Below are 12710 nucleotides of genomic sequence, written 5' to 3' on the forward strand. Positions count from 1 at the left end.
ACCACCCATCCACAAATTGCTGTATGCATCATTTCTGAAACATAACATACAGAAAAGTACATCATATACATTGATTGTGGTGTTTTCAGCTCTAAGTAACAGAAAAACTTAATTTCATAAAGTGCCAGACAGTAGCTGGGTAGGCTCTGTGAGCCATATGGTCTCTGTCAGAACTACTCAACTCTTCTCTTGTAGTGCTGAAGGCAGCCTCAGGCAAAAGAGACAAATGATATTTATTAGTGTTCTAATAGTGTTCTAAACTTTATTTATGGACATTGAAATTTGAATATAATTTCACATGTCACAAAATATTATTTGCTTCCACCCACTTAGAAATGCAAAACCACTCTTGGCTTGTAGGCTACAGAAACAGGCTTTGGGTCCCATCTGAATATCTGAATCACTTGTGGGAAAATGCACAACCAAGCCAAACCAAGGCACTACAGCAATAAAGTGAGTGGTGAATGCTGGTAGCAAACTTTTTTTTCTCCAGCATTATTGAACAAATACCAATTATAATAATAGTATCTAACATGTCCTTTTCTTGTGTCTCAGACACTATTCTAAGTGCTCTAAAAATATTAACTCATTTATACCTCAAAGCAATCCCATCATTATCACTTCTCTTTTATAGAAAAGGAAACAGAGGCACAGAGAGGTTAAGTGGCATGCCCCATGCTGGAATTTGAGCTGTGGCCAAAAGATTTTGAAGTTCCCACTCTTAACCACTACAATGTTGCTTCTACTCTGAAGAAAAAGGCAGTGAAGAACATTCTTAAAACATACAAAATTCTAATGCAGATAGCTCTGCACCCCGCTAAAATATCAACAGTAAGATAGATACTACTACTTAACATAGCATTTTTAGCTGTTTTAAAAAATAATTTGTCTTTTCTTATGAATAAATGTGCCCCTAATGTAAAATTCACTGATCTTTCTTAACAATTGGTTCAGTAATGTCTATATTCATTAAAAAATACAAAAAAATAGGAGAAAAAGAAGTGTTACAATTTTAAAAGAATATTACATTTAAAATACACATTAGAGTAACAGGAGGAGTCATTGCCCAGACGTAATGTGAAGTATGTTCACATTCATGAAAACTACTGAACCAAAGCTACATATTTCCTTATGTACAAATACGGATGGATCCACATGCACATAAACATCCACAGCCTGTCTTGCAGTGTGCTGAGTCACATTAGTTCTACATACTAAAGGATTCTTCACATGTGTGCAAGGATGTCACCTGTTTTTTTCAATGTGTTTGTCCTTTTTAAAAAGCTTAAAATGGGGACACCTGGGTGGCTCAGTGGGTTAAAGCCTCTGCCTTCGGCTCAGGTCATGGTCCCAGGGTCCTGGGATGGAGCCATACATGGGGCTCTCTGCTCAGTGGGGAACCTGCTTCTTCCTCTCTGTCTGCCTCTCCACCTACTTGTGATCTCTGTCTGTTAAACAAATAAAATCTTAAAAAAAAAAAAAAAAAAAGCTTAAAATGTCTGGACATTGGTAGGTTTCCTTAAAAAAAAAAAAAAAAAAAAAAAAAAAAAAAAAAAAAAAAACAGAAAACTCAAAAAGCAAAGAAAACCCCTCAGAATCTAATTGCTGCAACATGACTTCTGGCGTATCTGTTAACCCCACTCAGTACAGATTCTCCTTGAATTTTTGTCAAGAAACTTGCACATATCTGGAATGCTTGCAAAGGTTCTAGCCTGGCATCGTGGATCTGCAGTTCATGGAAGCAGCATTTCTCGATACAGGCGGTCTATGCAGTTACACCTCTGAGTGCTCCAAGTGCACCTGGTGTCAGTGGTTTCTGAATGCTCAGGAATGGGACTGATAGGAGCGTCTCAGGTGAGCTTTGGCATCTACCGATGGCTGCCCTGTCAGAAAACTTCCTGATACTCATTTGTTTTTATAGGATTTCTCTCATGTGATTTCTGTGTTTTGCAATCTAGTAGGACTTCTGAACGAATGGTCTCCCTCAGATTTTATAATTTGTCAGTTGTCTGGTACTTAGTTAAGTCTGACATGCTGTCAAAATCTCTCCCTTATAGATTTAAAGAATTTCTGTGTCTTTTGTTTTCTGTCAAGGCAGACTGTGACCAAAATTTTCTGAGATAGATGATATTCCTAAGTTTTTGTCTTGTGTGAATTATCCAATTATTCTAAAGGATGAATTCCAAAAGAAGTTCCCAATACATAGTATTTTTCAGCTGTTTCCTTCTGTGTGTGTCTTCTGATGTGCGGTAAGTTTGGATTTCTGAATAAAAGTTTTCCTACACTCCTGACACTCATAGGGTTTCTCCCCTGTGTGTTTTCTCTCATGAATGATAAAATGTGACTTCTGAGAGAAGAATTTCCCACATTCCTTACATTCATAGGGTTTCTCTCCTGTGTGCGTCCTTTGATGTAATTTGAGGACTGAATTCACGGAGAAAGATTTACCACATTCATGACATTCGTAGGGCTTCTCCCCTGTGTGTTTTCTCTGATGTTTCATGAGGTCTGATTTATAGTAAAAGTTTTTTCCACATTTATTACATTCAAAGGGTTTCTCCCCTGTGTGAGTTCGCTGATGTACTGTGAGGGCTGACTTCTGGTAGAAGCATTTCCCACATTCCTTACATCCATAGGGTTTCTCTCCTGTGTGAGTTCTCTGATGAGTTTTGAGGTGTGAATTTCTAGAAAAGAATTTCCCACATTCCTTACATTTGTAAGGTTTCTCCCCCGTATGTGTTCTCTGATGTACTGTGAGGTGTGATTTCTGGGAAAAGGATTTCCTACATTCCTTACATTCATATGGTTTCTCCCCTGTGTGTGTTTTCTGATGTACCATGAGATATGCCTTAACATAGAAGAACTTCCCACATTCATGACACTCAAAGGGTTTCTCTCCTGTGTGTGTTTTCCAATGTTCTACAAGGTGTGGCTTCTGGCAGAAGGATTTCTCACACTGATTACATTCGTAGGGTTTCTCCCCTGCATGAGTCCTCAAATGTCTACTAAGAGATGACAGGTGATAGAAAGTTTTTTTACACTCTTTACATTCATAGGTTTTCTCTCTGGTGGGAGTTTTCTGTTGTACTGTGCGGTCTCCATTTCTAGAGCCAGATTCCCCGCATTCCCTGGTTTGTCCTTTGAATGAATATGCTGATGTATTACGAGGATAGACTTCTGGCAGAAGGACTTTCCACATTCATTACATTTATGGATTTTCTCTCTGGCTTGAGTTTGCTGGTGTTTTGTGAGTTCTCCATTCCTGGGGAGAAATTTCCAAATTCAGTAATGTCTAAGGCACACTCGCTGAGAACCCAATTTCTAGAGACTTTTCCTGTCTAGAGATACAGAATCTATAGAGTAGATTCACAGTTTCTCCACTATGAATGTTCTCTGACACCACTGTGGTTTACCATTTGGTAGAAGGAACCTTCCCTTGCATTGTATGCACAGAGTTTCTCAAATGCCTGAGACCCATCTACAATGCCTCCCTTATACTGTGTACCTCAGAAGAATTAAAAGGCAACTTCAAAGCTGGAATATCTTGGTCCTACATAAGATCTCCATTATGGAAGAGAACTTTCCCATTTGGGCTATATGATTCGGAATGCACTCCAGTGTTAGTTTTCTCACATTTAGTGTGAACTAGTGTGGTCGCACTTCCAGTACTCACGTTCTTATTACAAGGCTTCTAATCTTAAAATCAGAATCTTGGACTTGCCTTGAATTTTCAGCTCGGATTTCCTGGCATTTCGCTCCTCTGTCATGAACTTTCCAGAGATCTTCTATAAAGAAATCCAAAATTTAGTACTATATAAATCTCAATGTTATTAGTATGGTTGTAGCGTTAATTCTTAGGCTTCAGGCCAATATCCCCAAATAAAGGAACTCTCAAATGCAAATTTCTTCTAACCCACTGGTTTAGAAAAAACACATAAACATTAACAACTATGGTATAAGACCCAGGAAGAAATGTAGTTAGAAACCTAAGTACTTCTAGCACTTTACAAAAAATATGGCTTTAAAAACTTGGGAGGAAAAAGTTAAGGGGTTGGGGAGAATAGGGAGCAGAGAAGAAAGGATCTTTAGAGTGCTGCTGAAGACGACTTTGGGACTCAGAATGCTGTAAGCCCATGACAGACAAGAAAGAGGAAGTCGGATGAAAAGAAAAATTAGTAGACAGCAATGTCTACTGGAATATCAGGGGAAAGATGAAACTGGATGGAAAGCTAACAGGTCTTTGTCGCTCAAAATTAATTTGCTTTGTTATTTTAGCAGACTGTAAACTTCTGCTTGCTTCCCTCTGTACCTGCACACAACAATCCAGATGCCAACGCTAACGGGATTTTCTGCGCACACTGGTTTCCCCGTGTGTGGAGGAACAGTTTCACACTTTGAGCTCTTGCTCTCAGGCTTGGTCTTCTGTTTTCATAGTTGAGTTCCCACCTCTCTGCTTCAATTTACTACATGATCTCTAAAGAATTACTCAACATCATTCTGGAACACTTACTGACCTTCATATTTATTCATCATTAAATGCTTGACAGAAACTGAAAGATTATGAGCAGAGGCTTGGGACTGGAATTTCTTAGCATTTGTGGGGAAGATAGAAGATGTTGCTTGATGAGAACCTGGACAAGGCTAACTGGGACACTCAGGAACCAAGATCCTTTGTGTCTCTGGTCTTAGGAAAGGGGGAACCCTTGCAGGAGTTACTGTGAAGGGCACAGAGAAGACAGTGCCTGCCTCTTACTAAAATTCACATTCAGTCTCTCAACAGATACCTAGTAAACAACTACTAGAAACCAGACATTGTTCCTGGTCCCGGCAACAGCTAAGTACACAAGTCAGGAGTATAAGAAAAGCATTTACAGGGACGCCTGGGTGGCTCAGTTGGTTAAGCAGCTGCCTTCGGCTCAGGTCCTTGCTCCGCAGGGAGCCTGCTTCTCCCTCTGACTCTGCCTTCCACTCTGTCTGCCTGTGCTCGCTCTCGCTTGCTCGCTCTCTGAGAAATAAATAAATAAAAATCTTTAAATTAAAAAAAAAAAGAAAAGCATTTACAGAGGCAGAGTGAGGTCATCTTAGTAGTCTTTTGGCTTGTTTTTAGCTTTTTAAATCTTCGTGTTACAATACTCCCGAGTAAGGTGTGGTAGATTTTAGAAGGGATAATAATTAATACTTTGTGTGAAAGACAAATCACATGTAAAAGGAGGCATCAGCTCTGAAATAATGTAGTTGAGGAAAGGCATAAAGGTTTATAATCTGATATTTCAGAGTTTAAAGAGAAAAAAGGAAGTTAATAAAACCGGTGTTGAAAATAACTGAGGCATCTCATTGTTAGTAAAGGGAGGGAAGGACATTTGGAGAAAAATTTATCATCAGATTTGAGATCACAGTGTTCTAGAATTCCAGTAACTGGGAATTCTAGAAGAAAGATAAAAATCTAAGATGGGGTTGGGCAGTGATTAGATTTCATATATAGGAAAGAGAAATCTATTTTTAAAAGTGTGGCAAAGGAGGAATTTATGTGGAAAAACAAAAACTGGAGGTGTGATTTATGGTACTTGCATATGCAGATCCAAGAATCCTTGGAAGAGAGGAGGAAGCAGGCTCACCTCTGAGCAGAGAGCCCCATGCAGGGCTCAATTCCAGGACCCTGGGATCATGACCTGAGCTGAAGGCAGAGGCTTTAACCTACTTAGCCACCCAGGCACCCCATTATAGGGCATTTTAAAAGATGCCTAAAAATATTTCATAATGCAAAAGGCACCAACCACCTCACTAGCAACAGGCGCCACAGGTCCTCACTCACCCGGGTAATTCCGGTATGGAAATTCCACTTCCAATATCCACAGTTTCTTTTCCTTGTTTCAGCTTGAAGACTGCATTTGACTTATTCACATGGTAACCTATTAATGGGAAAGTGTGTAATACAGATCACTTGAAATTTAAGGGATTCTGAAGGATGAGGAAATGCAGCTTTAGCAGAACAACTGAAGGTCCCACTTAGGCTTGGCAGATGTTCATCTAGTTCTGAGTAGCCATGTTAACAGAGATAAGCATATACTGAGCAATCCTTTATATTATTATCTCCTTAATAACAGGCAATAATTTTACTTAAGACAAATTTTTTTTTTTAAGAGATAGAGCACAAGTGAACGGTGGTGGGGGAGAGGTGGGAAGGGCAGAGGGAGAGGGAGAATTTTTTTTTTTTTTAAGATTTTATTTATTTACCTGACAGGGAAACAGATCACAAGCAGAGAGGCAGGGAGAGAGAGAGGGAAGCGGGTCCCCCGCTGAGCAGAAAGACCAATGTGGGGCTCAATCCCAGGACTCTGAGATCACAACCCGAGCTGAAGACAGAGGCTCAATGCACTGAGCCACCAAGGCACCCCCAGAAAGGGAGAATCTTAAGCAGCCTCCATGCTCAGCGATGACACAGGCTTGATTTCATGACCCTGAGATCAAGACCTGCGCTGAGATTAAAAGTTGGATACTTAACTGACTGAGCCACTCAGAAAGCCCCAGGATATTTTGTTTTAGGTACTGTTTTAAGGACTTTAAAATCACTAATTCATGTACTCTTTTGTAACAACTTTATAATGTAGAAATTAGTTTTATCCCCATTTTACAAACGAGAATACTGAGGCCTAAACCCAGGCAGTCTGGCTCCATGGTCTCTGCTTTCAGCCACTCTACTATGCTATTATAGAGGGAAGAGGAGTAATCTCCACAGAGGCCAATCATCACCTAGTGCCTTTTTCAACAGAGAAGACAATGCAAACAAAATGAATGGGCAAACAAACAAACAAGTGCACAAATTAAACAAGCACACACAGTTTTGTGTAAAACTGATCAGACTTCTGGAACTACAACATGCATACAACATGTATGCTAGGACATGAGGTCTACAAATACCTCTGCAAGTTAAAAAGCCTCTTAGGGTTGAGAAGCTACAACAGGCACCCTCCCTAGCTCAATCTTTCCTACAAATTTCCCTTCTTACACACTCACCTCTACTGAACAAAAAACTCCCCACCCCCTTCTGCGCTCACTAACAGCAGCAGCATTAAACCTCAGGCCGCTTCTCCTCAAATTCTGCTCTGGGATAATCCAGTTCTCCGCTCCGTTTTCCACGGATAACACTCCGAGTGTTGCAATATGCTGCACGTTAATTCGTCCCATAACATGATCTAGTCCACGATTTGTCGTTTACAACAGCCCATTACAACACCCCATGCTTTCTTTCACCTGAAACCAGAACACAGAAATCTTGAGCAAACGTGCTCCGGGTATTGCCATGGTTACACAGGCGGCGGGGGGCGGGGTGGTGGTGGTGGTGGTGGTGGTAAGGGGAACGACTGCAGCGGGGACTCTGTGCAGACATCTGCGAAGTTCTAGATATGAGCTAAAATCGAATTGAATTTTCTGTTTAAGGAGATTTGGGACACTTCTTCGTTCATACTATGAAAGATAATATGTGTTTTTAAGCCTTTTTTCATAGCAGAATCCTTTTGGATTAGGTTGAAAGTTGCAAAAGTCCCTCCCATCTAGGTAGAAATCTTAATTGGTTTCATAGATCGTCCTTCATCTTCTAAAAAGCTGACTGTCTTACAAAGTAAAAGGGTACCTGGAGTTTTCCAAATAAGTACTTTTCAGAGACTGATATTTAATTGTGCAAGGCTGAGGTTCAAATATGCTTGGAGAAGTATGTAGGAAAAATTTCAAGCTTGAAACTCCTTCTTGAATAGTAAATATAAAAGTGTTACTGGATTATTTATGTGGATGTCAAAGATAAATTTACTGTTTGATATTTTAGCAATTTACAAAACTGATCTAAATTCTTTTTTAAACTCACCTAGGGATTCTCCCAAATTGGAACACACAAAGGAGGCTGTCAGATAAGGAAGAAATATCAAATAGTAATTATTGCCAAGTTTCAATTCAGTAAAGCTCCAAAAGGACAGAAACATATGAAGAATACATGTGAGGTTTTTGGCTTTTACTTTCAGACCACCCCCTTTTTCTGGCCCCATGAAGCTTGATTCTCTCTCCAATGATAGGAAGGATTCCAGAACTATTGCACACTCAGGTTTAAGGAATACATTTCCCCTTCCCCAAATCCCTCCCTCTCTCCACCCCCGAGCAGCTATCAGGAAATGCCTGAGTGGTAACACTGTCCTTTTTTTCTGTGAAGAGAAACCCTTCCTGATCCTTTTTATTGGTACGAATATCTGACAAGGCAGGGATCAGATAATTCCCATTTCTAAATCGGCTAAAATTAACAAGTCAGGAAATGACAGATGCTGGTGAGGATCCGGAGAAAGGTGAGCCCTCCTACACTGTTGGTGGGAATGCAAGCTAGTGCAACCACTCTGGAAAACAACATGTTTCAACAACAAGTTGAAAATAGAACTACCCTATGACCCAGCAATTGCACTTCTGGGTATATACCCTAAAGATACAAACGTAGTGATCCGAAGGGGTATGTGCACCCAAATGTTTATAGCAGCAATGTCTATAATAGCCAAACTATGGAAAGAACTTAGATGTCCATCATAGATGAATGGATAAAGAAGATGAGGTGGGGGGCGCCTGGGTGGCTCAGTGGGTTAAGCCGCTGCCTTCAGCTCAGGTCATGATCTCAGGATCCTGGGATCGAGTCCTGCATCGGGCTCTCTGCTCAGCGGGGAGCCTGCTTCCCTGTCTCTCTCTCTGCCTGCCTCTCCATCTACTTGTGATTTCTCTCTGTCAAATAAATAAATAAAATATTAAAAAAAAAAAAAAGAAGAAGATGAGGTGGGGCACCTGGGTGTCTCAGTGGGTTAAAGCCTCTGCCTTCGGCTCAGGTCATGATCCCAGTTTCCTGGAATCGAGCCCCGCATTGGGCTCTCTGCTCAGTGGGGATCCTGCTTCCTCCTCTCTCTCTCTGCCTGCCTCTCTGCCTACTTGTGATCTGTCTGTCAAATAAATAAATAAAAATCTTAAAAAAAAGAAGATGTGGCATATATGATGGAATACTATGCAGCCATCAAAAGAAAATGAAATCTTGCCATTTGTGACGATGTGGATGGAACTAGAGGTTATCATGCTTAGTGAAATAAGTCAATTGGAGAAAGACAACTATCATAGGATCTCCCTGATATGAGGAAGTAGAGATGCAACGTGGGGGGCTAAGGGGGTAGGAGAAGAATAAATGAAACGAGATGGGATCGGGAGGGAGACAAACCATAAGTGACTCTTAATCTCACAAAACAAACTGAGGGTTGCTGGGGGGAGGGGGGTTGGAAGAAGGGGGTGAGGTTATGGACATTGGGGATGGTATGTGCTATGGTGAGTGCTGTGAAGTGTGTAAACCTGGCGATTCACAGACCTGTACCCCTGGGGATAAAAATACATTACATGTTTATTTAAAAAAAAAAAAAAAAAGATGGAAAAAAAACGTAAGGGAAAGAGTGCTAGTCAAGATTTCTCTTTCCGAATTTGAAGACCAAGAACAGAGGACTTTTGCTCCTATTCTTTCATTTCTGCCTCAAATATGGACATGATTCTCTGTGGTGCTGATCAAGCCCACAACGAAGAAGCAAAAAGAATGGGATGGAAGCCAGTGTGCTAAGAAATAGTACATGTAAAGATGAGGGGCACCTGGGTAGCTCAGTGGTTAAGTGTCTGCCTTTGGCTCAGATCATGATCCCAGCGTCCTGGGAATGAGCCCTCCATCAGGCTCTCTGCTCAGTGGAAAGCCTGCTTCTCCCTCTCCTACTCCCCCTGCTTGTGTTCTCTCTCTCGCTGTGTCTCTGTCAAATAAAAAGTTTAAAGATGAAAAAGGACATTTGCCCCTGATGCCAGCATTGAGCTGGTCATTAAAAATCCACACCTGCTTTCCTATAGACTTCATATTTGAGACAAGTAAGCACTCATTATCTAGCCCATTAACAGGGTATTCTATTACTACAGCTGAATACATTCACTGTGAATATAGCTATAAACCAACATCTCAGACTGGGCTATTTGACTTACAATGTTTGTGTTGGCTACTTTGATGATGCTGAAAACACCCAAGTCCACAAACAAGAAAGCAGACCCACATGTGCACCCTTCTCCTACAGATCGTTAATGAATAATATGAATAATATGGGGATATTTAAAACATTTTTCCATAGGAGTCTCTGTTGTAGACTTCACCGAACATTTTTAAATTTCAGTGTAAAAATCTTCCCATTGTAACCATAAGATTCTTAAACTATTTCCTTAAATAGAAGTCTCCATGTGTGTAGGTTTAATGAGTCTTTACTTTGTGCTAGACTCTGTGCTGAGTATGGAGAATCAGAAATGACAAGACAGTAGGCCGCCTGATGAAACCCAGGCTAACCAGGGATATGAAAATGGAAAGAGTTACATATTAAAATGTTGGGGGCAACTTTTGCCTGTAGGAGACAGGAAAGATGCGAGAGAGGAGAAAAGAAAGGGACGTCTAGCTGGGGTGGTGATGGATAGGAAGAAGAGCACTCATCTGTCTTGCACTAAAAACTGCCCTCCCCTGCCCCCTGAGCAGGAAAGGGGGAGCAGGACAAGCCAAGGAGGAGCTGACTAGAGAGAAAAGGAAGCATCATGTGTGCAGAGAAGGAGGCACAAAAAAATGGCCCAGTGTGCTGTGGGGAGTAAGGGGGCTTGCAGAGCAGGCAGGATGATTTGAGAGGAGACCAGAGCAGGTGCCAGGCCAGATCATGGTAAATTGCTTATAGTTTATCCTATACACAATGCAAAACAACAGGAGGTCTTTTACCAGTGGAGAGAGAGGCTCAGATTTCAGATGACTCATCATTTCAGTATTTTTCTATAATGTAAATATAATACATAGCCAGGTGGATGTTTAAACAATACAGAAGTATATGAAAATGGAGGATTTCCTTGCCTTCCTATCTATCCTCTCTCAGAAGAGCTCCTAGTACTATTTGGTGTATATTCTTCTGGACTTTTTCTTTTTTGTGCATATGGTACCATCTATTTTATCTATTTATTCCTTCCCTGCCAGCACATCTCATCAATTACTTTTTAAAGATTTTATTTATTTATTTGAGAGAGACAGAGAGAGTGTGAGAGAGACCATGAGATGGGAGAAGGTCAGAGGGAGAAGCAGACTCCCCATGGAGCTGTGAGCCCGATGTGGGACTCAATCCCAGGACTCAAGGATCATGACATGAGCCAAAGGAAGTTGCTTAACCAACTGGGCCACCCAGGTACCCCTATCTTATTATCCTTAATATACATACTGTAATCTATGCCAGGGATTGGCAACCTTCAGGCCTAGGGGCCAAATCATCATGTCTCTGTTTTTGCAAATAAAGTTTTATTGGAACACAGTCATGCTCATTATTTTATGTATCATCTTTTTGGCCACTTTTTTGTTTTTTTTCATTAAGATTTGATTTACTTGTTTGTTTTAGAGAGAGAGAGAATGCATGAGTCCACACAAGGGAGGGGCAGAGTGAGAGAGAGAATCCTAAGCAGACTCCATGCCAATCACAGACCCCGATGTGGGGCTAGATCCCACCATCCCAAGATCATGACCTGAGTTGAAACCAAGAGTCAGAGGCTTAACCAACTGAGCTACCCAAAGGTGCCCATCATTGTGGCTGCTTTCCTGATGTAAGAGCAGAGTCAAGTAATCATGGCAGAGATCATATAGCATGAAACCCCTAAAATATGACTATTTAGCTCTTTACAGAAAAAGTTCGCTGATTTCTGGTATATTAGGTAGGCATTAGAAAAAATGTCATTTTTTCCATATGATAGACACTTAAGTCACCCAATTGTTTTGTCACAAATAAAATGGGAACAAATGTTTGGATACATACATCCATACCCTTATATGTGAGGAGAATCTTCTAGAAGTGGATTTGCTGTATGAACAGATTATCGTTAAGGTTTGTTTCATTTTGTTTTTGGGAAAGAATCCTGGTAGCAGTGTGTAGGGGGGTCTGAGTAAGGAATCTTAGGACAAATGGATCAATTAGGAGGCTGTTCTTATCATCCAGGCCAGAGATGAGGAAAGCCCGAAGGTGAGAATGGGCAGAAGTGTTAGAACTGAAGCAAGAAATACCAAGAAGGCCAAACTGGATAAAGTCAAGGTCGAAGGGGTGTTGTAAGTGCTTCTGGATTTAAAATGCTCCTGAAATCACAATGTGCGTAACTCACCCCCGAGAAGAAGAATAAACAACAACAGAAATGTGAAGTTAAGGCAACATATTTTCCTGAACATCACTTTTATGACACAGCCATGTGAAACTCACACATGCACTTCCATTTTGTGACAAGCAAGATCGTGAACTAAGATTTGTGATTCTTTGTATTACCAAAGTCAGCTATTTAAACCCAACAGTTCCTTGTGTGGCCATCTAAAGCCTGCTGTCTTTCCACCTTCCTGCCCATTGTGAGCCTTCCCTCAGGTCCCCTAGGCAGCCATCTTCATTACAATGCTTTCCCTCATGCACAGAAAGATGGCTAACACACTCCTGAGGCTAACATCCCTGAGTCCCTCAAATTGAGAGTACTGAGATGTTTATTCAGGTGCCTTTTTCTGCATCACATTTTCATAGGAAATCACGTGTTTCCTGTGTATATCCTCATACCACAAGTTAAACATATTTTCGTATTTTGTTAAAATTATTTCTTTCACTTGATGGCCATTTTTCACAAAGAATTAAATT

At 40.8% G+C, this 12710-nt stretch overlaps 1 protein-coding gene across 1 annotated transcript; it reads right to left on the bottom strand.

Annotated features, from left to right (window-relative positions):
- Positions 1-1540: 1540 nt before the first annotated feature.
- On the bottom strand, positions 1541-7185 carry LOC131830140 (zinc finger protein 25-like). Its single transcript, XM_059172516.1, is given in 6 exon segments — positions 1541-3129; positions 3132-3262; positions 3722-3785; positions 5813-5852; positions 5854-5909; positions 7056-7185. Coding segments are annotated over 6 exon segments (1338 nt in total). The 3' UTR covers positions 1541-2212.
- Between the last annotated feature and the right edge of the window lie 5525 nt (positions 7186-12710).

This window comes from Mustela lutreola, chromosome 4, assembly GCF_030435805.1.
Source record: "Mustela lutreola isolate mMusLut2 chromosome 4, mMusLut2.pri, whole genome shotgun sequence".
Taxonomy (NCBI): domain Eukaryota; kingdom Metazoa; phylum Chordata; class Mammalia; order Carnivora; family Mustelidae; genus Mustela; species Mustela lutreola.